This window comes from Vanellus vanellus (assembly GCF_965231255.1).
Source record: "Vanellus vanellus genome assembly, chromosome: 2".
NCBI lineage: Eukaryota > Metazoa > Chordata > Aves > Charadriiformes > Charadriidae > Vanellus > Vanellus vanellus.
The window spans coordinates 2,543,761-2,569,626 of record NC_138906.1 but is presented as its reverse complement, the minus strand read 5'-3'; the positions used below and the strand labels follow the sequence as shown (position 1 = coordinate 2,569,626).

Below are 25,866 nucleotides of genomic sequence, written 5' to 3'. Positions count from 1 at the left end.
ATTATGTGGATAAGAACGGTGCTGGGGCTTAAGGCAGGAGGGAACTTGGGAGGCTCAAAGCACTTCTGGCAATAATAGAAGGTGTATTATTAAATAAGGAAAGTCTTGATCAGAGTAACATCTTTCTACTTGCATACCAAGCGGCTGGTCAACCCATGACATGTCTGAGCCGTTCTCTGACCACTCTCTGAGCGCTGGAGCAGCTCCTGTGCGGCTCTCCAGGATGGTGCACCAGCCGCCGTGTACATCAGGCTGACATTCACCCACTTCATTGTCCCACTGAGCATAGCTGATAACATTCAACATTCAATTGCTGATTGATGAGAAGCTCGACATGAGCCGGCAGTGTGCCATCGCAGCCCAGAAGGCCAACCGTATCCTGGGCTGCATCAGAAGAAGTGTGGCCAGCAGGGCGAGGGAGGGGATTCTGCCCCTCTACTCCACTCTCGTGAGACCCCACCTGGAGTACTGCATCCAGCTCTGGAGTCCTCAACATAAGAAGGACATGGACCTGTTGGAGCGGGGCCAGAGGAGGGCCACAAGGATGATCCGAGGGCTGGAGCACCTCTCCTATGAGGAAAAGCTGCGAGAGTTGGGGCTGTTCAGCCTGGAGAAGAGAAGGCTCCGGGGAGACCTTATGCAGCCTTCCAGTTCCTAAAGGGGCTACAGGAGAGCTGGGGAAGGACTTTTTACTGGGGCATGTAGCAATAGGACGAGGGGAAATGGCTTTAAACTGGAAGTGGGCAGTTTCAGATTAAACATTAGGAAGAAATTTTTCCCTGTGAGGGCGGTGAGCCCCTGGCACAGGTTGCCCCGAGAAGCTGTGGCTGCCCCATCCCTGGAGGTGGTCAAGGCCAGGTTGGACGGGGCTTGGAGCAACCTGGTCTGGTGGGAGGTGTCCCTACCCAGGGCAGGGGGGTGGAACGAGGTGATCTTCAAGGTCCCTTCCAACCTAAACCGTTCTGTGATTCTATGATTCCACCAGTTAATTCTTTCCCCTTTTTTTCAAATTAAAAAAAATAAAGCCTATCCTAAAACCTAACCCTACAAGAAACACGACATTAAATTCTGTTCCACAGCACGACAAGGGGGTGGAGGGAGGAGTTTTTACTGCAGCTTCTCAGCCAAGTGAATACAAGAGAGAAGATCACTATTCCAAGATATTTAATAAGAAGAAATTACAGATTCTAAGTCCTGTGGGCACATGAAATGCAGCTAATGCACAGCTCTAGAACGGGTCACTTCTTACAAATGATATTACAATTGTTTTTGCTTTAGCGTGGACATGTTGGACTTACACAAACCACGAAATACCGAATCAGATGCAACACCTAGTGCTCAAAACCACAACAATAAAAAGTATGGCACAAAGAATGCTAAACCAAACACCATGTAATTAGTATTTACTTTTGGCAATCCTGGTTTGCGCTAATTCAGTTCCGAGATTGGTTCCCAGTCAGCGCCGGACTCAGGTAACAGACCTTTTGTGCAAAGTACACTTTTAAATTAATGAAATAATTAGTTGTGTAAACATATCTTTCTTTCACAGTAAAACAACAGTGATTTGGGTATCGGAAACAAACAAGAGAACCCCAGACAATATATTATTTCACAGTACATAGTGTAGGTATATATAATCACCGTATTCAACAAGTAAGTAAAGTGCATGCCAGTAACAACTTGGACTGTAAATTAAGAACTTGCAGTGCAGAAGTACACTTTACTCCAATACTAACAAACTAATATGAAGTAATACAAAACAAGGTAGAGTAAGGTCTTGAAAACAACATACTCTACGTGATTTAGCGTGTCTCTCTTTAAGGTTGGCTGAATTACTCTGCAACGGGAAAACTGTACATCAGCTATCAATGGAATAAACAGTTCGAAGCTTCACTAGTTAAAAATATTGCACCAAAAGTGTTGTATTTGACAGCAATACAAGAAGAATTTTTTAATATAAAAACACTTTTAAAAAAAGATGACGACATATTACAACAGCTACTTCTGAACTAAAATAGCTGCTAAACTGTAGGAATTGATGAAATGTGAGTTCTCTGCCACAGGTGAGAGATGTATGGATCACCTTGAATCTCTCCTATACAGTATCAAGTAAGGTAGGAGGGAAAAAGGTCTCCACTGCAGTCTTGATGGAGCCAACTGTAAACTCAACAAAACCGATTAAACAACTATCGCCAGTATTCCCTTCTATTTTAGAAATACAGGGCTACAAGAAGTCTTGAAATGCTTCACCAGTTAGTGCAGTGAGTGCAAATAACGAAAAGCCACAAGCTAGATGGATGTACCACCACTCTCAAACGTGGTGTGGGCAAACGTCTACAGCTCTGACCGTCAGCCCCTCAGCCTGTGAATCTGGAGGAGACATACAAATCCCACACGATGCTCTGCACAACTCATGAAGTTCCCATTTAGAGAGCCGGAGACAAACAGTAGGGAGATCCTTGGAAAATGAAGGACAGGGAAGCAAAGGGACAAGAGACCTTCCACTAACATCCATCAGAGATGTGGCAGCCCAGACCCAACGTGGTGTTCAGGCACCACACGCTAAGTGAACGCTATGTTTGCAATGCTCTGAGGACGCTGCATCCCACGTCAGACTATTACCAAAAATATAAATCCACTGCGTGTAAATGAGGGATACAAATGGCAAACTCCAAGAACTGGATAAATTCGCCTGTGAAGAAAATTACTTTCTCCACACCAAAAATTAATTCCTTCACTCGGTGTGCATTTTAAAGAGGAGAAATAAAACGCACAAAAACGTGCAGATAATCATTGAAGATCAGCAGTCCCTTTTTGGAAAGCAGAAGCATGTATTTAACTTCGGCACTTAGTTTTTATAAGTGACTTCAGTAAGCAAAACATTTTTAAAATGGCAAAAAAACCCAAACCTGCTTTTAAGTAGACGTCTCTACCAATACATGCACAGTAACTAACCTCTTCTCTTGATTTCCCAGGACATGGCAACAGACAGCTGTGGCCACTAAGTCTTCATTACCCTTATAAAATTTCTCAGTATATTGAAACCATGATTGAAACCTATTAAAACTATTTGCTCAGGGAACACAAGGTTTTATCACCATTATTTGCTCACCTCAGCATTAACTTACAACAAAAAAAAAAGCCTCAACGACTTGCAATTGGACATCTGGCCCTTAGTTGGGCTATTAACTATTATAAAGAAAGACCTTGAGAGAGAATTAATAGGCTGTAATCATCTAAAGCAGTCTCATATGCAGTTCATTTCTCCTTCACTTCTTCATTGCAGTAAAAAAAAAAAATAAAAAATTCAAAAGCAGCAACATAAAAAAGCACATAAAAGTTGATTCAGATTATATCACATCCCTTCATATTTACAGATTTTCTATCGTAAAGAATCCCCTATCATTGTTTCACCACAATTAAAAGTCTCAGCCTTTTTAATCCTAAAACAGCCTTCAAACATCAGCCAAGTCTGGGAGCATTTTCAAAACCCTCAGGAACCTGACAAGAGCAGCAGCATAATCCAGACAATATTGCAAATACCTCCCACGCAATCGAAGTGTCTATTAAAGAAACAGTCTTAAAAAGTACAGTTTCCCGACCCTCCTCTTCCTCCCGACACCATCCCCACTGGCTCACGCGGGCGCTACGTTAGTTTCTTTATTCTGCGGTTCTGCTTGTCAATATTCAGCGTGGCGCGGTCCACGGAGGTAGTGATGGAATCGAGAGCTTCGTCCTGTCTCTCCAGCTCGGCTTCCGTCTCCAAGGCAAGGCCCTTCAGTTTCTTTAGGATCTGTCAGAAGAAAAGACTGAGAGCTTTCTGCCGTCGACCAGCCGGTTCTTTGAGAAATCTAACAGACCCGCGGCAATTAGTTATTTCATTGCTATAAACGATCCAAACGTTTCATGGCACCTCTGCCCTGAAGCGCGCTGGTGAAAAGACACAGGTCTTCCTCCCATCAGCTGAATTGGGATGAATTAAACAATGAACTGAAGACCAGAAAAATCCAATCTGAATTGTTAGGGTTATATCAGGGAGGGAAATAAATTAGAAGTAAAAATCAGTGTAAACATCAGACTTTTGCTGGCTCTGCTACCATCTCCTTGGTCTGCCTGCATCTTGGAGCAGTAGCTCATCCCGGCAGGTTGCGCACGCTGAGAGCCAACGCGGAGAGAGAGCACGGCTGGTGTAAAGCCAGAAGGGGACCAGGAGGCTGAAGGCACAGAGAGGTTAGGCAGGGACAAGGTCAAAAGACAGAAAACCTCATTTTACTCCAATCCACTAAAGAAAGAAGTGTCATCGGATGAAGCAGAAGGGCAAAAGTGAGACTTGGGCAACCAAATAAATGATTTTCAAGGGACTGGAGGGTGGTGTGGTACTATGTGGTGAAGCGGCCAAGAGGCTCAGGCTGTACCCAAGATGAGAAACAACAGATGCACCGGCTACAGCTCTACTCCAGGCTGCGTCATATCACACATCAACCGATTTACCCTACACTTAGCAAATTCCTGTTCATACACGGGGCTGTAAGCAAACACCCTGAGCAAACACCACGATTGTGAGGAGACCCTGTTGTCTGAAAAACCCTATCGATGGTGGTCCCAACAGGGCAGAAGGCTCTAAAGTGAAAGCAGAAAGCCAGGCTGATGCGTTCTTAAGGCCAGGAGACATCCACAATGATACCACGCACTGACTCAACTCAACTCCTACTCAACTTTAATTTTCATCCGTTCACACAACCAAGTCCAAGCGCAGAGGTCCAACCAATGCAAGAAAAATCTGTCTTCATTCCTTACCCTGTAACACTGGTTCCTTTTAGCAGCAGTCCGAGGTATGAGCTATATCACTGCCTTTTCTTCCCTCTTGTGGCTACTCCCTTAATAAGCCTGGTTGCAGGAACTGGAAGCACCTGCTTGACAGGCAAGCCTCAGCTGCCCTCCCTCGGATGTATCGGAGGGAGATCTGGAAGCACCATATCATACTGACAGGAACTCCAGCTTCTCAGTTGCTTCAGATCCTAAAAGGGTTGTCAGTGCTGGCCTACATGATAGAATCACAGAATGGTTAGAGCTGGAAGGGACCTTGAAGATCATCTACTTCCACCCCCCTGCCATGGGCAGGGACACCTCCCACCAGCCCAGGTTGCTCCAAGCCCCGTCCAACCTGGCCTTGAACACCTCCAGGGATGGGGGCAGCCACAGCTTCTCGGGGCAACTTGCGTCAGGGGCTCACCACCCTCAGAGTGAAAAATGTCTTCCTAATATCTAATCTAAATCTCCCCTCTTCCAGTTTGAAGCCATTCTCCCTCGCCCTATCACTGCATGCCGTTGTAAAAACCCTCTCCAGCCTTTTTGCAGACCCCTTCAGATACTGGAAGGGGCTCTGAGGTCTCCCCCAATCCTTCTCTTCTTCAGGCTGAATAGCCCCAACTCTCAGCCTGTCCTCACAGCAGAGGTGCTCCAGCCCTCGGAGCATCTTCATGTCCTCCTCTGGACCTGCTCCAAAAGGTCCATGTCCTTCTTATGTTGGGGGCCTCAGAGCTGGACGCAGTACTGCAGGTGGGGTCTCACAAGAGCATGATCTGCTTCCTTAGGCATCCACAGAAGGATCCAAGAGGATATCCTTACACTGCCTGCTTAATAAGAGCAGTTTATCCAATCAATTGTGATAAAAGAGACTGAGAAAGCAAATCCAGCGCCATCCCACAACATCAGCTGCTGTGGTACCTGAGCATCCAGTTAACGCTACTGAAGATACCAGAATTGCAGCCTGTCTAACAAAATAAATCCATGGCTTTTGGTAAAATAGGAGAAAATAATTATACTCGGTATATGTTTAATTTTATTTTTTTCATTACAACTGGTGAACTCTGTTTTCTTGTTTTCCTTTTGGAATATATGTAATCAGCTCCCAGAAAGCTGCTGTGAAACGTCAGCAGCCCCTTCATCCACCTGTGGGGCTGAATACCACAGCAGTCCCATCGTTTGCAGCTATGCAAATTACTGGTTGGAGAAGAGCAGCAAGGAACATCCTATCTAGCTGGAACAGCAGGGGAATTTTGTGCAGACAAAATGCTCTGACTAAAGCTGGACGTCAGCCACAGTAGCGAGATTTATCTCCTTAAACATCTCTCAGCTCTTTCCATAAATCACAAGCAGTTAGAAATACAGCTGTGAGAATAACTGGTTTTGCAATTTGGCTGCCAAAGCAAAAATACAAAACAAACCATGGCTCAAGCTTAATCTACCTTCTTCTGTTCTTACCAAAACTACAAGTTAAAAAACCCTCTGTTTCCATCCCAAATGAAATGCTTCAAGTTCTTTCACTGTAACAGGAAAGCGTAATTCCACAAACTGGAGGTGGTAGATGTGTGTAGGATAAGCACCAAGAAGAAAAAAGACATGATCAGATTTATCATGTGTATGATTCAGGACACAGGTCTGAAATAAGGTCTCCCCTCTCCTGAGGAATTAACTTTACTACTTTGAAATGGGAAGTTCAGAGGCAGCTCTACCTTAGTTCTTCCTTTGAGCTTCTTCTGCATATGTTTTTTGTATATATGTAATATATAAACACACAAAATAATGTAGCCAGTGCTATATGAAATGACTCCTACCATTTATAAAGTCACAGTATAATTAAGATTGGAAAAGACCTCCAAAGGTCTTCTGGTCCACTCCACCCAACTAAGATGAGGGCCAGCTTCAATGTTGAGCTGAGAGAAGATTACAGGGTTTCAGCCTCCACTCCAATAAACTTTTAATTCTTTATACTAGTTTAAGAGAGAAGAGACCTCACTACTTCAGTATATCCTAAAGGGTGGCAGCGAAAGACATGTGCTTCATCACTTGCAGATGATTTAAAGATGGTCCACATTGACACTTTTTCAGCAAGTTTACTAAAAAGCTTTATCTGAGAGCATCCCAAAACTTGGTTTTGAGCACAGCACAACAAAAGAAGCAGTGTCTGCCGATGCTTTCTAGATCATGGCTTGACACGTGCTCCAGAATGGTCCCTCCATCCATTCGACACGTCCACCTTCTGCTGTAACAGAAGCTTTCGGAGGTTTATCATCAAGCACCCTTAGCAGTTGGGTGAGTTCAGCTTTCCTGAGCCATGTCCTCACCCGGCACATCTCAGTTCAGGAAACCCATTGACACGGGCACATAAGGTGAACATGGAGACACACAGTGCAAGTCTCCAAGACAGCTACGCAGCAAAGCAGGGGCTGGCACGAAAGGATGCAGAAAAGAAGCAGGGACACTTCTCCTTCCCCACCTCGCCAAGAGGCACCTGATTTATTTGTAAATCAAAATTGTGCCGTAAAAAGCCCAGGTTTGCCACGAAAAACAGTTTATTTTTAGTTTCAAAGCAGATCGCTTTTGATAGGCTTTGCATTCATTAGAGCGCACTTAGCATTTAGAATACAGAAAAAAGACACGATTGTTGAGAACAGCAAAGCTTTTAAAATACGAAAGCAGTAAAATGGAAACTCGGTTGCCTACAGGGCTCTGCTCAGTTCACCTGCCAATTAGGCTCTGCCTTGAAAGGCAGTGGGCGATGACGATGTGGTTACTCACATACAAAAAATAAAAGGCAAGCGGCTCACTTTCATCTGTTAATTCTCTTTGCTTAAGAGTCTGGTAATAAATCCCTTAACCCTTGGTCTGTCAGCATCTTCCACTGTTGAAGCTGAGTGCTGCTACTCTATCCAACAGGACCTGAAATGGTTAAGATGCTTTTCCAGCACAGCCCACAGAGCTTGCTGGAGAGACTTACTGGAATCTGAAGTCTGGCCAAAGTTGGTCACTATTTTTGCAAAGCAAAACGATGGCAAGATGTCTAGTTATCACTGCTCCAGTTCTGTCAGCTGCTCAGAGCAGCGCCGTCTTCTGTGCCAGCATGTAATTTGGACGGTGAACCAAGACATGAAAACTCAGCGTGAAACTCTATCTGTTACACAAAGCCAAACAGCAGGTACGAGCCCATCAAAAGACGCATTTAAAAGGCACATTTCCTCGGGCACTGGTCAATCTCACATTGAGACAGCCTCAGATTTATGCCACCGGATTATAATTTGGAAAGTCTGACTTAGCCCCATGGCTCTGCCGCAGATTTGCTGTGCGAATTCAGGCAAGTTACCTAATATTCCCACGCACAGAGTTCTCACTGTAAAAAACAAGGAAGCAAATTTGTCATTGCTCTCCAAATCCACCCTGTGTCAAGCGTTCAACTACAGAAGACTTGGGCTTTGCTGGGAGAAGAGGTGTCCATCTGAGCTATGTACCCCATGTTCTTGTATAGACTATGGAGACCTAAACAACGCAGTGCAGTTTAGGTCGTGCTTTATCTCCTTTATTTTATGTACCTGCTTAAGGAGGAGTTCAAGCACTTCTCGTTTCTCTCTACTTCGGTTCAAGCAGGAGCTGAGGTGACCACCCTCTGCTGGAAACCATCACAAAGTAAACACAGATGCAGTGATGGGAGAGGACTCCAAGCCTGTGAACCTGCTCAGTGCTGAGCCCCATTACGTTATCACTTTGCCACACCACCCAAAGACCTAAACCCAAAGCATCAGGCACTGTACAAACAGAGATTATACCCTAATGTTCTGGTTCGAGCGACACAGGACTGATTTCTCTTCTAATGCTGGGGAAAACTGCACTTTTAGACAACTCTAGTGTCTGAATTTGTGAAAATATTTACTTTACAGCCAGCTACGGTGTGTGGGCTTCAAGGTCTCAGTGTTTTTGAGTCCACCAGGTGCAGGAATGAGGAGGAGTGAGACCTGGGCACTTGACCCAAGCTGGCCAACAGGATTATTTCATATCATGAGCATCACATTCAATATAAATTAGGAAGTTTGCTGCGAAGCTCTCTCTCCCTCGATGGCTGTGATCCTGAGAACTTCTTGCCCCGGTGCCGCAGCCCTGAGCCCTTCCCTTCCTCCCGGAGCCACCGCGCTCCCAGTGTCCCACATTACTGTCCCCTGCTGGGAGTGCATAGCTTCCTACTGATACAGATGGCTGAGTATAATCTTTGTATATTTTGTATTGGTATCAGGATCAATATTAGGTCTTTAGTGTTATTAATGTTAGTTATTTAGTCTTATTCTATTAAATCTGTCTATATTTCAAACCCCGGGTTTCTTTGATTTCTTCCCAATTCCCCTTCCCGGGTGGGGAGGGGTCATTGGGCGATAGAATAATTGTCTAAATGACAATAAAGTGTTGTGGTATTCTCAAACCAGAACACCTAAAGATCTTACAATGGAGACCTGAGTTTGGTTTGGGTCCTGAGATGTCATCATAACTGTGCAATTTATCTAAAGCTTGCAAAACTCCATCTACTGTCTCAACACGCTGAGTACCCCGCAGTACAAATAAGATGCAGAAAGCATCACCGTGCAGGAAGCATTGCCAAGTGAAGTTTGAGCTCCCTGAAATCCTCCCCAAGATCCACTCCACTATCCCTGAGCAACTGAGGTCTGAATGCTAGAGCAGACATATAACCAGAAACAGCCCTTGGATGCCGCTTCCCCAGCCAAATTCACCTGTTACTAGGAAACAAAGAACTGTCACTTGCAGTACTCTGAACTAGGGTGCAAACAGAGGTTTTGACAGCGATAACTTGTGATTTAATACCGCGCTTCACCTCTGTGCTGAACACACTGCAGGTGACCAAGAAGGGGGGACAACACCTAAAATATTCCAATTCATAGTCCCGTTGTAAAATCAAGCCCACAATAGGGATTAAATTGAGTAATCTGGCACTGAAAATATTAAGAGGCTGTCCACATCCTCTCCTGCTGCACCTGGAAATGGGCAGAGAGACAGCAGAGAGCAGAAACATCTGAAACCACAGCAATGCAGTTCACTAGAGGGCATTTGTCAATGCTTCATGAGATAAGTGCAACTTGCCATAATAAAAATCTATGAATTTAATGTTGTTTTAACACGCTTCCTGGTTGGGATTGCTGCTATCAGCGCTCGCTTGTAGCTATGCAAAAGCACAGACGTTGCTTCTGCTTGAGCCAGAGTAGCGTTTGGTGTACAAACAGCCAAACTCGACAGCAGCCGCTAGCCAAAAACGTTTCTGCCCGCTCTGGAAAATCAGGCTGTCTCTTGTAGCGTAAAACTTCTGAGCCCAGAAAACACTGGAAAAGGCAGGTTTGACAGGACAACAGGTCCCTTGTACCTGAATAACACAAAAGCAAACAAATTTTAAAGCAGCAGCTCTTTTGAGCCAGTGGCTATTCAGATAGTATGGAAGGGTCACTGTTTACTACCTTATTCTTAGTGGCCGATTTCTCCCAATATTGTTTCTCAGACTGACGCAGAAGTCTGATTTTATTTACTTTCTCAGGGAGTACTAAGCACTCACGGTGCCACTAACACGCTACTGGCCTTCTCTGGAAAAAAAATACTCAAGCAGCTCCACAGGATTAACTACCACCTTTTATTTTGGTACTATTAAATACTCAAGTTACGCACAAGCAAATACAAAGCATTAATTGTGAGGACCTCAGTTCCCTCCCCATATTGTGCCTTCCAAAAAATAAACGCGGGGCATGGTCATTACACGTGTCTGTTCAGATCAAGTTGTCTGTGGATCGCTATAGGCCATGGAACAAAGCCATCCCATGAGCAAATTTGGTATTTAGCACTTGGAATGAACAAGTTCCTCAACAAAACTCTTTTCCTCTGACCTAACAGTTGTGATTTCCTGAGACGAGGGCATGATAAAAGGGTAAATAAACACTGAGAAGACTGTGAAAGTAGCAAAGGGCTGAAATGGAACCATCTAAACCCAAGAAGACATTGAGGATGCAAATGTTAAAGATACGCACTGGGATGCATTTTTTTTTTTTTCGCAGATGTATTAAAAATGTTAATTCTGTAACTATTTCTGTCTTCATGGCATATGCCATCTGCAGACAGTAAGTATCAGGGCAACAGCTCTTTGGCAGGAACGGTTTTGGAAATTAGAAAGCACTGGTTTGGCAAAATAAATTCAAATTTAGTGAATCCCCCCCCCTCCTCCTCGACCACAGCCCTTAAGCTAATATTATCACATCCCCTCCCACACCCGGTGCCATTATGTCAGCCACAGCGAGGCGGTAGGCAGAGGCTCGGCCAGAGACCACAGGAACTTCGTAGGCTTCTTTCTCCATCTCTATAGCACAGCTAAGGAACACAGCTCGCACCGCCACAAACTCTGCGGTTTTTAACTTAAACGTCCCTCCATGAAGTCCTGGTGAGGTCCTTTACTCAGGCACCCAGTCACAACTGCAGTCCGCTCAGGGCTTCCAGCTCTAATGGAGGGAATTTAGTATCACTCAACAATTCCCGTTGCAAAACATCTATTGTTATTACTGCAAGTGCTTTGTTTTTGAGGAGAGGGGATGAGAAACGACAACTATTTGTCTGTTCATCACAAATGCCTCTTCCCTCTCCAACTTCAAAAGTTCTGCTGGACTTACTCATATCACACGTAATGATGGGGACAGAGACGAGCTCTTCCGGGCTCTGTGATTTTGTTTTCTTTAAAAACAAGTGCTTGCATTACAGATAATCAAAGAATAAAAGATCATAATCCTCAAGAGAGGAAGAGAGGAAGAACTGCTCAGGAAAACTTTGCAGTTAGCAACATAAGGACCTTAAGGACCTTAAAATACCTTTCATTCATTCATGGAAGTCTGATGCCACAAGTGTCATTGTCTTCAGTGCACATCAATGCTTTGCACTTGTAACTGTTTTCCCCCTTCGCTCTCTAAATGCTTTGCATTAGTGATTAACCTTCATCCTGCTCATGCCCAAAGCGGAGCTGAACTGAAACAGTGCAAAGAAGCTCTCTGGGAGCAACTGCATTGATGAAAGACGAGCCCACGCTGCAGGCTAAGATGACTATGCACACTGTTCACTGATGAGGCACGTTTGGAGAAAAGAGGACAACGCAGCAGGCTACGCCTCAGCAAGAAGCACCCCAAACTTAGCTCACATCTGACTGCTTAAGGACACACAGCTGGAAATGAGACAAAGCTCTTGGTTCCCTGCCCTGCTTTCTGTTTATGGACTTCACCCACTTCTCAACTATAAAATGACTGAATATGGAAAATATAACCTTAGATAAAGCCTTGACATGCCTTAGATAAGCATTAAACGTCCTGCTCAGATGTAGTTTAAATGTGCGATCACAGCCCAAGTGGCCAACTGCATCCTGGGCTGCATCAGAAGTATGGCCAGCAGGTCAAGGGAGGGCATTGTGCCCCTCTACTCTGCTCTGGTGAGACCCCATCTGGAGTACTGTGTCCAGCTCTGGAGCCCCCAGCATAGGAAAGACTTCGATTTAGATTAGATATTAGGAAAAAAAAAAAAAAAAAAAAATCACTCTGAGGGTGGTGAGCCCCTGGCACAGGTTGCCCCATCCCTGGAGGTGGTCAAGGCCAGGTTGGAAGGGGCTTGGAGCAACCTGGGCTGGGGGGAGGTGTCCCTGCCCAGGGCAGGGGGGTTAGAACTGGAGGATCTTCAAGGTCCCTTCCAACCCAAACCATTCTATGAGTCTATGATCTTCATCTCAATGCTTCCAGCAGTTCAAAGGCTTTGTATGGTGTTTACCACGATGCTGCCCTTGAACCCCATTAGAATACATCCCAACCTCCATCTCCTTTCAAATCCGCTTTTACTGGCAGGAACTTCCTGTTTCAATCACACTTTTCTGCACTTCCACATCTTTACTCTTCCCCTGCAAAGCTCACCACACTCTCTCCTAACAGAACCGAAAGATCCTGAGCTATTTCCCTCTGCTCGGCACTTTAGAGCAATGAGAAAAAGCGGCGCTTGCCCAACTCCTGGGAGCAGCTGGAGAGACAGCGGTCTGTACACGATGAGAGACTCCATTTCCCATTCACAAGACCCGTTGGAAGATGCTGAACTCCCCGTCCTACATTTCCTCTGCTTCTCCAGTCACAGCCAACTGCTCTGATAAGATCAAGCATCAACAAAGGTTGGTGTTCAACAGGCAAGAATTGGCCCTGGGGAAGCAGTTCCTAGACAGCCTTTTTTTTTTTTTTTTTTTTTTGTAAAGCGTAGCAAAACGTCTCTTCAATAGTAGTCCATGACCGATAAACCTTCATACCGTATTTAGCTTTTTTGGGTCTGGCTACAAATCCGAATTATAGTGCTGAAAAGCTGACATTTAAGGAAGGAATAACTAGCCCTTCTGAATACATAACAGCTGCACAAAGTGTATGCATGCATGAATAACAGATTGCTGCTGTTTGTACAACTACGATTGAGAAACACTCTCCCTTAAAATCTTCCAAAAGGTCAACATTGCTTCAGAAAAAGCTTATTTTTTGATAAAATGACAGATCGTGGAGATAAGCTCTTTAAAAGCTGAGAAGAAGGGAGAATGATTAAATGGCGAATGCTCCGTTTTGTTTTTGAAAAAGCCCAAATAAGATATTTCAGTCAAAACATCTCGATCATATTTTGATTACAGAAGCAAGTTTGGTCTAAAACTGTATTTATGCAGTGATTCCTAATAAGGAAAAGGAACAGGAGTTTTATAGGAATTACAGCACGTAGCTTAAATTTATTAATGACCGGAATGATGATTAAACGGGCCTGACTCTCAGGGAACAGGTGCTCAGCAATTATTGGGAGAAAATCAAGCCAATTCGTGGCCTGTCAGTTTGGCATTCGGATCCTCTCTGCACCTGCACTACCCCACACAAGCTCACCCCAAATCATTAACCGGCTTAAAAATTCTTGGCTTGGTGTGTTATAAATAAATACCAGAATTGTCTTTTGAGCTCTAGTTAATCTTGAAAGCATTTTGTTTTGTTTTAAATAACACTGGCCATTTAGCACTATTTCTAGTCCACCATAAGCACAGAGAGTTTCAGAAACTTCTGAAATTAACCTTCTGCAAAGATTAAACTCTCACTTACCCAACTGTCTTTTGGTTAATTTTAATAAATGGATATTTTTTTCTGCATGTAGTTTTCATTTATAACCACTCAAGTCACTACTAAGAGCTTGTGACTCTTAATTGTATTCCTAATTGTCAACAATAAAATAAAAGAAGGGGGTCTAGAAAACTGCAGGTTTGGCTAAGAGGCAACAGAATTAGCAGAAAATTCACATGATGCTATCACCACACTACAGATGGAATATTAAAGAGAGTAAGATGCTAGATGGAAAAAAAAAATATATCAAGAATAAAGTTTAACCTTCAACCACATCTTCTGATGTGGCTGTGATCACCACTGGCAAACCTATTTTAATGGAAAAACCACTAAAACCATATTCCTTCGTTCTTCCAGTTGGTTCACTGTTTCAGATCAGCCACATACTACAAAGAGGGACTCTACACTAAACGTTCTGAACATCAGCTATGAAAGAAATTCATTAAAGAGACATTTAAGGGAACAATATTGGACTGGATTACTTTAAATAAATACCTTTTTCTAGTAAAATCTCCAACCTACTTCCCCTTTATTAATTTGCTGGACTGCGTACTTATTTCCTAGCTACAAGTTCTCTCTGCGTGTTTATAAAACACTTTGTTCAGCTTTGTGTATGTTTCTGAAATCGAATAACTACTCCTTACTAAAAAGTATAGGATAGCATAGGAAAAACACAAAAAAGCTGAAAATTATTTAATTGTTAAGCTACTTAATCTTCAGAAAATACAGGTTATGATTAAGGATTTTCCTTGGGTTATAATCCTATCACTTAATATATTTTGCTGATAACCCTGATTTGTTCAAAACAGTTAAAGACAAATATGGTTATCAGTGTATTTTAATCACAGGCTCGATTAACTGATTTTTAAAATACGCCCATCTAAATTTAGGGAGAGGAATATTTTGTTGAGGACAAGGACTACGTTTCTGATGACGAAAATGCATGTTATTAAGGAAGAAGAGGGCATGAAACAACTCTTATCAAAGTTATCTCAACTTATACCTGTTTCAGCTCTTTTGCTTCTTCCTGGGAGATCTTCTCTTGCGTCTGCAGCTGAACCTGGTCATTGTCCATCCCTTCTCTGCCTCCCACCGGAGAGCTGGGCTGCGCCACTCCTCCCAGGAGTCCTGTGGCTGCAAGAGAAATTCCCGTGGTCAGACCGCCATCTCCTGTACCGATGGGGAGGACCACTGCTCAATCAAACTGGTTGATCTTTGCTTTGCTCCACAGCAGTTTGCGAGGGGACAAGCACAGTCAGAGTAGCCTAACCCAACCTTGCCCGTTACACTATGTTCTTCTAGAAAGGATTCGAGCTGTATTTTGTACAACCTAACCTAGAGGTGACCAGGTTGCCGAGAGATGACATTATTAAAGGCAACAATTGGAGAACGGGTTCATCTGAGGCCGTGGAGATTCACCTGAAAAGAGAGTGACGCAGCAGCAACACACTCCCAATCAAATAAACGATGATTCTCCACCTGCTGCTTCCTCTCTCTTTTTAATTAAAGAATTTACAAGTGATGGATCAGGGACGGAGCCCAAGAGTCAAGTCAGCAAACCCCTGAAACAGAAGGGCAATGCTGATGCTAACAGCCACCTCCAGCTAAGCAGCATGGACACAATCCCTCGTGTAACGTGCCACCCGTCCTTTATTTAAAGCTTCAGCTCTTATTGCAGTATTTGATACTACCCAGTAGGGTAGCAGGGACGTGCTGCAAGGAAAGGTGGTTATTTCTGCTGCAAACAGCCGAGACACATATCTTGGCTCCTAGAGGCGCTTCAACCACCTCCAAAGCTCTCCCACTTAAAGAAGTACCAAGAAGGAAGGTAACGCTACTGCTGCCACCCGTGAGCACACGGCCTGACCCAGGACAGGACAACGACAGCAGCTCTTATGTACATCAGGGCAGAAAGCGCGTTGGATGCCAGAGCTCTCTGCCAGGTCGCAGAGCTGGTGCCCAGCTGGCTGGCCAACCGACGGTGTACACCCGACCGCTTTGGATAGCGTTACTTCCCCATGAAAAGGGAGACAAAAGCTAACCCAAACGTACCAAACCCTAAATCCCTCGCAAGTAATTACCGCAAACTCATAATCCCTGGAATTATTCAGTTATCAGCCCCGGAGTCGCTGAACTCAGACACTGTCAAGACAAGCAAGTCATTCACTGTGCTAGCGTTATCCCGTGCAAATGCTCTCTGTATTCACAAGAGCTAAGAACCAGGCACCGAAAAATGCTACTTATGGTAAATTACTGTCATGGTCTCCCTCAAAGTGGGGAGGGAATGACAGACCTTCCCATGGCAGCAAATAGCCAGACGAGATTCTTTGTGTTTCTTATCAGCTGAGTGTCAACATATGCTAATTCTTTCATTAAGACCAAGAAATCTATCCATTCCACTCCATTAATCTCACTGAGGACAAGAACAGGAGGGGGATATGACAAAGGTGCACTAAAAGAATGGATTGAGGAAGGAGATCTGGCATTTCCCAGCAATTTTCTAGGTTGCCTTTTTATTTTTTTTTTTTAAAAAAAAGGGAACGAATTGAATAGAAAGGCAGAAACATTTAAAAAGCAATTTTTGTTTCATTTTTGTTACACCCAGTTGGACTGCGACACCCACTGCCACCATGTGAGGACGAGAAGCTACCAAACCTCTGAACAAAGGGCTGGAAACTCATAATAATGAGAACATTCGGTCACAGGGGTAAGAAGGAAAAAAATCAGCAGCCTCGAAAGGGATAAAAAAACCTGTGAATGCCAGTCTTCAGCTACAGGATTAAGACAGCACTGGCCCAGATTGTTACACCGCAGATGCACTGTGGGATTTCTTTCGCCTTTTAATCCGGGGTAGCTGTTATCAACCATTATCGAGGACTTTATTGGCTAGGAAAGCTTGATTCGGTACAGAAGAACCTCTGTTACAAAACAAACCTCGCTGCTCTGTCCTGAGCATTTAAACACCACTGCGGCTTGGTCCAAAAATACAGGCAGAAAAGACATGCAAAGCAGCTAAAAATACTTTCAGATAATCTAGTGTGTATAAAACTCTTCAAAAATTCCTCTTCTAGGTGGAATCAAGCCAAAACTCTTCGGAAAGATGAGGGTTTTTTTGTATTTACTTATACCAATGTGCAATAGGCACAGCTTTAAGGGAGGACTAGTATAAACAGACAGGACCCAGATGAGAGTGTGGCAGTTGTGGAAATGTTCACGTCTCTGAGCTGCGCCACCGAGGGCAAAGAATGTTACGAGCCAGTGTGCTGAGACAGATGTACCTCCTCTGCACGGATATTTCTCCTATAAGTCTCTGAATCAACATTCGCTATCTGAAAATAGACACATATATTTTATGTGCACACAGAGGCAGGCATGCATAACAGACTTTCTCCCCCCCCCCCCCCCGTGTTTTAGGGGAAAAAAAAAAAAAAAAGAAAAAAATAAATAAATAAAAAAAAATCAGTATTTCCACCATGTGAGCAGCCATGGAAAAAAACCAGAGGTTAAAACACAGTCCGTGACTGCCATCTTGCGACAGAAGACGGACGGCGACAGACTCCTGGGAAGGAACAAACAAGGGTTTTGGTGGAGCTGGAGAAGTCAGGATTTCCATAACCTCCAGTTTTCTTTACTGACATTTCCAAATTAAACAGTGAAAATGCAGGTGGGGGTAGGAGAGCAATATCCTTGACTCACTGACTCAGATGCAAACAGAGCACAGCAGTGGGAAATTAAGCACAGTAGGGCTGTATATCCAATTATTTTATGTAACCAGCCTTAAGACCATCAGGAACTGAACACCAATTTGCTGGAACAACTCAGAGCTTAAGAAACCAGCAGGTTGTTTTTCCTCTAAGTTGTTGGGCTGACATTTTAGTGCCAGATGCCCAAGACCTACTTCCTTAAAAATTAACAAGCTTTTCCAAGCTATGGCCCTTGACTCGTCAACAAGAGGACATTATCCTCCCTGCTGAAGTCCAGTTTTAGCTTGGTGCACAGAAATAGGTTCATCTATTGTTTTATTGTATTATTTTTCTACTTGTTTCTAATATACTGGGCAATAAAATCCCTCCACCAATTTGCTCTTTTGTCACTAACAATTAAGAAAAAAAAGAAGATTCAGGCATGTTGAGAGAAATAAATTCCTAACAGACAAAAATTTGCCAGTTCTCCAAATGAATTCAGGGTCGGATTACGAAAAACAAAAAAAACAACCCTCCCCGGAATTTTAGAAGAAATAATAGCAGTAAGGAATGTCATTCTTATTGTTGTGAAAGGGTTTCAGTCTTTTCCATGTTTTCTTAAAATGATTAAACTATGCATTTACCTAATCTGAGACCAAAAATCTCCTAAATCCAAACACCTGAACTTCTCAAATAACAAAATTCTGTTTTTTTACTAATTAACTATGAAAACTAACATGATGTTTATCCCATATGTTATTTAAAAACTTGCTGGACTGGAAATTTGTTTTAAACGTTATAGGATTAACTAAACAACAGGTCTAAATATGCTTCCAGGTAGAAACTGACACAGGAAAAACAGCAGTGACAGAGGACCCTGAAGCACGCAGTCAGGAGGGAAGAACGGATTTCTAATGACCCTTCCCCACAGAGTGGCACAATATTGAATTGGTGACCACCGGAAAAAGAATGACATTGTAGTTAAAACACAGGCCAGTAGATGAAACTCAAACCAAGCTAATCCTTTCACAAAGTGGTGTGGAGTTAGTGATAACACCAGCTGAGAGCGCTATGTTAAAGAGGGCTTGGCATGTTCCAGCTGCCAGGCCCCCGAGGGACATTCAGCTTCAGCATCTGCAGTCACAGGTTTTGCTAATGTAGTTGGAAGAAAGCAAATCCAACTGGACTCAAACACGGCCACACACTTCTGTCACCTCTACCCTCTCCCTCTTGGCAAGAGGGCCTAAAGTCACCCAGCAGTTATTTTTTGCCTTTTACCACCAGCATGGTCTCACCGTTGGGGCAGGTGGGAGAGGATTTGCCTTGAAAATACTATACACTATTTGGAGTTTGAAAACAGCTTCAAAACACTTAGTGCTAGTGTCACTGCTTACAGATGGATTGCTTTGTCTGTCACATACCTGCTTGCCAAATGGATGTCCCCAAATCTACCTGTGGAGACTTCCTGGCACCAACAAATCCTAGGGCATCTTCTAAAAACTGTATCTTCTTGCTAAACTGCATCTCCAAGATGGGGATTGCTTCCGGCATCTTTGCTGACAAGAGCCGGTAAGAGGTGTCAGGCTTCCCAATAAATCTCTGTCGGACACTGATTTCATATGGCGTATGAACTCTGATATCATCCACATCCTTTGATTCAAACCGGTGAATGACCTGAGAATTGCAGTCACTGATTTCCAGGCCAGAAGCGAAGAGCGTGAGTTTTCCTGGCTTGACATTTGAGTCTGTTCTGTGGGTGATAATAACTGGAATTCTAATTATGATTCCTTCCTGGTTCTTCGAATCGGAAACTGTGGCAGTTTCCTTTGGCTTGGTTTCCAATGGCGCTTTCCAGAGCTTGCTGCTAAACGGCCACCAAGAAGGAGATTCGAGCTCAGTCAACAACCTAGCGGAGAAAAGAGAGTGTTAGAAGAGTGAAAGCCAGTAGGAGGGTCGTGCTACCCCACCAGTTCAAAGCAAATTACCGCAGACACAAAGATTTCTTAATACTCAATCCAGCCTTCTGTTATTTCGTCCCTCAAACCTATTCACAGCTCACCAGGATCCATCCGTTTTAAAAACCAGCTTTTCTTCATTTGCTAACACGTTGGAAAGCGGTCCCAGAATCTCACTGTTCTGATGTAAGAAGTCCAACTTCCAACTGGATTTATTCAGGCCAATTTACACCCATCTGTTCTTCAGCTAACACTGCCTTTTACCTCAATGTTTCCGCACTTGGCCATCATCACCGCTGCCTTTTTCTGCTCCTTTATACCTCAGCCCCACAGTCTGATGCCACCTTTTGCTTTGCCCCCACTTCCAAATTCCCATTGCCAGTTAAAACACAAAGAGTGCAAGGTTGAGGCTGAAAAGCCCAGCAGAGACTGCCCACTGGCGTCCAGCATCTGCCTCGCCGTCAGTGTTGGTGTAGCTCCTGAAGGAGACAGATCTCCTGGCTGGCAAACTGTTGCCTTCGCTTAAAAGATAACCTGACTCACTCTAGGAAGGAATTAAGCAACTGCTCCCAAGGAAGACCACTGTACAGCCAGAACTAACACAGCCTCTTATTTCTATGCAAGAAGATGCACCTAAGCAGGGACCTAAGTTTTATCAGCTGCAGGCAAGAAAGATGTAACGAGCTGATAGGAAGAATCAATGATAAGGAGGACACTATTCTTCTGTTGGATTTTCAATCAGTACAGCCCATACCCCTCTTCTGGGGTCCTCTCCCAAGAAAGGATCACAATCACAGATGTCTTCAGGTCTAAGCCCCACCAAAGAAAAAATGCCAATGAGAGGAAAGGTGGTGGGTTTGGTTTGATTTTCCATGCGCTGTGCTGTCTATCTGTTAGCATCCCTTTCCAGGTGTAGATGAGAGTCAGGGGCAGAGCCACAGTCAGCACCTATGATGCTCCATTTCTCCAACTCTCTTCTCATCCTCTGGCCATCACCCAAACCCATCCGGCTAGCAGAGCATCCTGTATTTCAGGATGACTCAGACTCAGTGGCTGTAAAGATATTTTGGGGCCAACTAGATCTCCCCGTGCAGTCAACAGTAACTTCAGATCACCCCCGCTCCCTCCCAACTATACAACCAGCCACTTCCTGTCTCACCCACCAGCAGCCTCCGGTACCCACCTCGCACCTGAGCCGAAACAGCTCCTCTCCAGTTGCAGGCAGGCATAGGAAGAGGCAAGTCACCCCTCTGGGATGCATCCACTGTTCAAACAACCCTATCCAGTCCCCAGTGGAAAACACCAGTGAGCTGGCTGGAAGCATCCCACAAACCAAACCGGCCTGCAGACCACCAGCCAGATCAGGATGTTTTAAATGGAGATTTCTCAACCCACCCATCAGTCACTGAGCAGAACAGGAGAGCCATCTCTGCAGGCACAGATGGCTTCTCAGTTAACCAACAGGAGGGAAGAGGTTCCGTTTAAACCAAAGAAAAAAGAAAAAGCTCTAAGGATGTTCAACCCAGACCAGAATTGTGTCCCTCGCACTTCACAAATACCTTAAAGACTATGCAGTGGTTAGGCATGTGCCACCAGCACAGCAGTTGCAGTAGATGCTTCTAATGAAGCCAGACCACATGTAATAGAATCTTTAATGAAACACTGTGATCTTACTGATGCTACAAAAGACTATTTACTGACTTAAATCCCAGAGATGCAAGCCTTATCCGACCAAAACACAAAGTACTGTTGCTTGACTGCTATTTTGGAGAACCAGCTTGATTTAATTTGCTTTTAAGTTTACTCTAGAAAGGTACTGCCTGATGAAATATGCATCACAGCAGTGCTCCTCTCAAGATACTTTTTGTAACGATTTATTTTCCATGACAGAATCAGAGTGCGGCTACAGAAGACTTTTAAAGTCCTGTTTAATTTGGCTGCAGACAAAGTTTAATCTGAAAGAGGAAGCTCTAACTGAACATGCTTTGTTTACTAGCCATCAAAGTTCTGCACCGGCTTCAAAACAGACCTACTTAAAGAAATTAATCTGCTAGGAAAAGCAGAAAAAGTCATATTGGTAGTCGGCCACTGAATTCATGGATAGTGGAGGCAGAATGAATTGTTCCAAGAATCTACTCCCAACTAAAGCATGAACATCAGATATTTATGTAGATAGCATGCAAGATGAGTAATGGGTCTGGAGCCCTCCGCTGCCCTCTGAAAATGCTGTGACACTCCTTTAAAAACAAGGGGGGAACAGACCAAAGGAGATATAACAGAAAGTTCTACAATAACAGAATTTGAAATGGCACAGTATCATAGATTTAGGGCTGAATTCTGAAACTATGAGGTTCAACTTAAGTTCAACACAGAGAATAACCGAACAAGCCCTAGGCTCTGCTAGCACACACCATCTGCCAAATTAAAAGCTGTGCTTTAACCTACCTGCTGTAACTACACAGAAACAAATTACCTGATCTCATTTCTACAGAACACAAAGCATGTTTTCTGTCCTCTCGGTGTATGAAAGAGTTACAAGGTACTTCAGGGCAACAACAGCTTATGCCTGTGTCTTAACCTGTGAAAAGTCATTAATTCCTACCGCAGTATGTGTTCGCTTCATCGCATTCACGGTGAGAAAAGCGTGTGCGGTCACTTACTGAAAAGCAGCTGCAACATGACAAGTCTAAACCTCCGTTTACATTGTGGTAACTTGTTTTGGATAGCTTGGAGCCTTAATTTTTATCACTTTACCCCCTCACCCACCTCCTCCCCTCTTTCCCCAGGGAATGACATCCTGCACTGGGCAATGCCTGATTTACAGTCAAGATTTTTCTGCTCCACAGTCCTAACAAAGGCTCCAGCCAACTTCTCTGGCCTTCCACAGAGGAGTCGCCCCTCTGTATCAACAAACTATATGACCGGACCTTATATACAAACGAAAATTTGCAACCAGAGTACCTTGTCCTCTAATAGTAATATATTAAAAGGAACCAGTGAATCTGGCTTTCTGTTTATTTTTGGTCTTTGAACATCTGCTAGCACGTCAGGCAGAGCTCTGCTTATCTGCACACAGTTCCACTGAAAGCAGCTGTATATACCCAGGCATACACAAGAACAGAATTAATAATCCAAAAAAGCCCACACATACAGGCAAGATAAAGTTAATCACAGTTTTAAACATACGAAAGTAGATAAAGGGGCCTGGCTCTTTTTAGAAAAGATACCACCACCAAACTGGTGTCGCTTATACAACCCTGAAGTAAAAGACACAAAAGTTCGTTTCCTTCTGCACAAAATCTGCTTCACATGCAAAATGGTCCTGCATGTAGTTATTTCTCATCAAGTTTCTAGAGAAAGCAAGAGGCAAAGAGTCTTAACAGACATAATTATCTGTGCTAATAGTCTGACTTCCCTAATACGCAACAATCAAATGAGCTTCAGTCATGGTCTTCCCCAGTTTCTACATTGGTTAGGGACATGAAGAAAGATGTCTTCAGTTTAGGAGAAGACACTGGGGGGGGGGGGGGGGGGCGGGAGGGGGAAAAGCAGCTTTATGAGAAAAAACACACACACCAAACATGCAAATAAACTAAGTGTTAAAACTCTCCAAAAAGCATAGTGCAATTATAACACAGTTTGGCTAACAGATTCTGGGCTGCGTTTTACCTTGCGAGCAAGCTGGCCAAACTCCTCATACTGTATATAAAACAGAATCTCAGCTAACATTTGGTCAATGCCTTCCTTTATTTTTCCATTTTTAAATCAAAGCATCGAGCTTTTCAGACTCACGAGGACAAATAATACCTCCCAGTGCATCTTAACCCAAAACAAAACTCTCTTCCAAAAACAATGAGCAGGTATTTATTTTCCTACTCATTGTTTATTGCTACAGAATTTTAAAAGCTATTGCTGAAGCTTTCAGTTATCTTGGCTTTTCATTAAAGGATATGGAGAATATCACCAGAATCATTGTGAAATCAACACTTTCTTTTAGACATGATATCCGTCTGAAAACAGAGGTTTCTTCCAAAAACAACTAGTTTGAACTTTATTGTGTTTGTTTCTTCATGCAGGTGTCAGAGCAGGTGTCAGAGCTTCCACAAAGACACTCATAGCTATATATCTTCAAACATTACAATACTACACTTCACCTTACTGTCTATTTTGATTGCTAGCGAATCCAACTTGCCGCATACAAAACAGCATAGAATAATTCACTTTGAATGTTAATCATTAAAGTCATAACGTTCTGATTAAGACACCAACCATTTACTATTCACACCGAGTCCTGCAACAGCTAAAGTTAAGCAACATCTCAAAAGTGCTCCAAATCTCTTATTTCAGTTGTCTAAAGGCAGCACTTGGTGGCTAATTTTTTTACTACACTGGCTTAAATACCTGATTGAGATTACTGCAAATAGACAAGTACTGTCTCTCCAGCAAAGCTCAGCAGTTCAGTGCTGCTCAATACTGCTCATTTTTTCCGCAAAACGTATTTATTCCACCTAGACCTAAAGGCAGGGGATATTCCATGTGAGGTTAAAAGCAGTGCAGTTTTACAGCACAAATCAGGGAGCGCTGTTTCTACAGCCATTTCCCTGACTACATCCGCACCGCAGAGCCAACCCTCCCTGGTGCGTGTAGTAAGTTCTTGTGAAGGAAAGGGCAAATATAAAGCCCTCAACTACACACACTCTGTACGCAAAAAGCAGCCTCAAGAGCTGACTTCTATGCACAGAGAAAGGAGTACAATCTACTGGAACTAAAGATTAATTAGCAGCTGTGTCCTGATAACTCGAGGACACTGCCTTCAAATCAGTGGCTCACCTGCCATAGTCAACGTTTCCTTTGACAAGAACCAGAAAAGCAGAACTGTGGTTGTTTTTGCTGCGGAACAGCAAAACAAGATGGTTTTATTAACAATAAATTATTGGCAATATTAACCAAACTCAACTTCCACTGTTTTTCATTTATGCATATTCTAGGACATCTAATAAAAATCTGAATGCCATACCTTGTCCTTCAGTGGGGACATTAATTTGCACCTCTGCGCCCTAACTTGTTGCCAACTCTCTCAAAACTTATAGGTTGTTAATATTTTGGAGATCTCGACCATTTCTGCCAGTTGTGGTTGAAAGTCATAAGGGCTTGAAAAGTTATTTAATGGAAAGAGGAAGGGTATATATACACAAACAACTTCACCGGGGTGAAAACATGTCACACAGAAGGGAGAACAGAAATACAGAAACAACTTGTAACAGAACTAGACCTGCAAAAGACCATCACGGGCTTAAATTTTAAGTGAAAGTCAACAGTTTAGTTTCCTAAAGACCTCTGTGGATCCGCCCCATAAATTTCGGTATAAACAACACAATACCACAAGCATTGCTTAGCTCAGAGGATGCTACAGTATCATACCTGTCTGCTACATCCATATCCCCTTCGATCTTGTTGAGCCCTTTCATGATGTTATCAAACTGCTCGCCCTGGTAATGCAGCACTTTTGCTGTGTCCTCCAGTCGTTTCTGTGACCCAGTCAATAACCCCGTCAGTTCTTTTCCCTTTGTTGACTGCAAAGCTGCTGCTTCTGCTCCTGCGCCTTGGCTTGACAGCAACTGCTCCCTCCAGAAGTGCTCAAGGATGTTGAAGACCACATTTCTGTTGGGTTGCAGAGAACTGAACCAGTGCTTGGTATTCTTCTCTAAGATGGTAAGGGAGCTGAAGATTAAATTTGAAGATTCCTTCTTGATCTCACCGATACTAGAAAGATGGAAGTTGACCAAAAGCTCCCCAGTCTTGTCAGCTGTAAACTTGATCGCAACAGGGGTCAGCGAGAGTCTGCCAGAGACCCATTGTTTGCTGGTGTCCAAGTAGTAAGAACAAGGCCAGCTATGGATACGTATGTCTTCGTTCATCAGCTCGCCGTTCAGATCCTCTTCTACAAGAGCAACGCTCTCAAAGCCAGAAGGAGAAACTAGAATAAAAGAGGGAAAAAAAAATAATGCAAGAATCCTTAGCAACGTATAAAAGTTGATGTTATAAACACTCATAAGTAATTAATTCCATCCACAGCTGGCTTCCAGTACTTTCACTGTAACCTTTCACGTGAGCACCCAAGACAGATTTAGAAATACGTATGGATGGGTTACAAAATTTGGTAATCTTCCCTAACCATCCAAATATTTCCTTCAGGAAGGCTCACCGTTTCTGAAGAGGACTATCAATATTATTGGCTACTCACTAACAGCGCTG

The 25,866-nt window shown here is 43.5% G+C and overlaps 1 protein-coding gene across 2 annotated transcripts; it reads right to left on the bottom strand.

Annotated features, from left to right (window-relative positions):
* Positions 1 to 1,147: 1,147 nt before the first annotated feature.
* On the bottom strand, positions 1,148 to 25,584 carry SNAP47 (synaptosome associated protein 47). 2 transcript variants are annotated; one of them, XM_082479021.1, is made up of 4 exons: positions 25,033 to 25,584; positions 19,078 to 19,562; positions 14,977 to 15,107; positions 1,148 to 3,793 (listed from the first exon to the last, which is right to left on the bottom strand). In XM_082479021.1, the coding sequence occupies exons 1-4, from the start codon at positions 25,527 to 25,529 to the stop codon at positions 3,647 to 3,649; spliced, it is 1,260 nt and encodes a 419-aa protein (XP_082335147.1). In that variant the 5' UTR covers positions 25,530 to 25,584; the 3' UTR covers positions 1,148 to 3,646. The 2 variants fall into 2 exon arrangements, with proteins under 2 accessions (XP_082335147.1, XP_082335148.1); XM_082479022.1 differs by lacking the exon at positions 14,977 to 15,107.
* Positions 25,585 to 25,866: the final 282 nt, after the last annotated feature.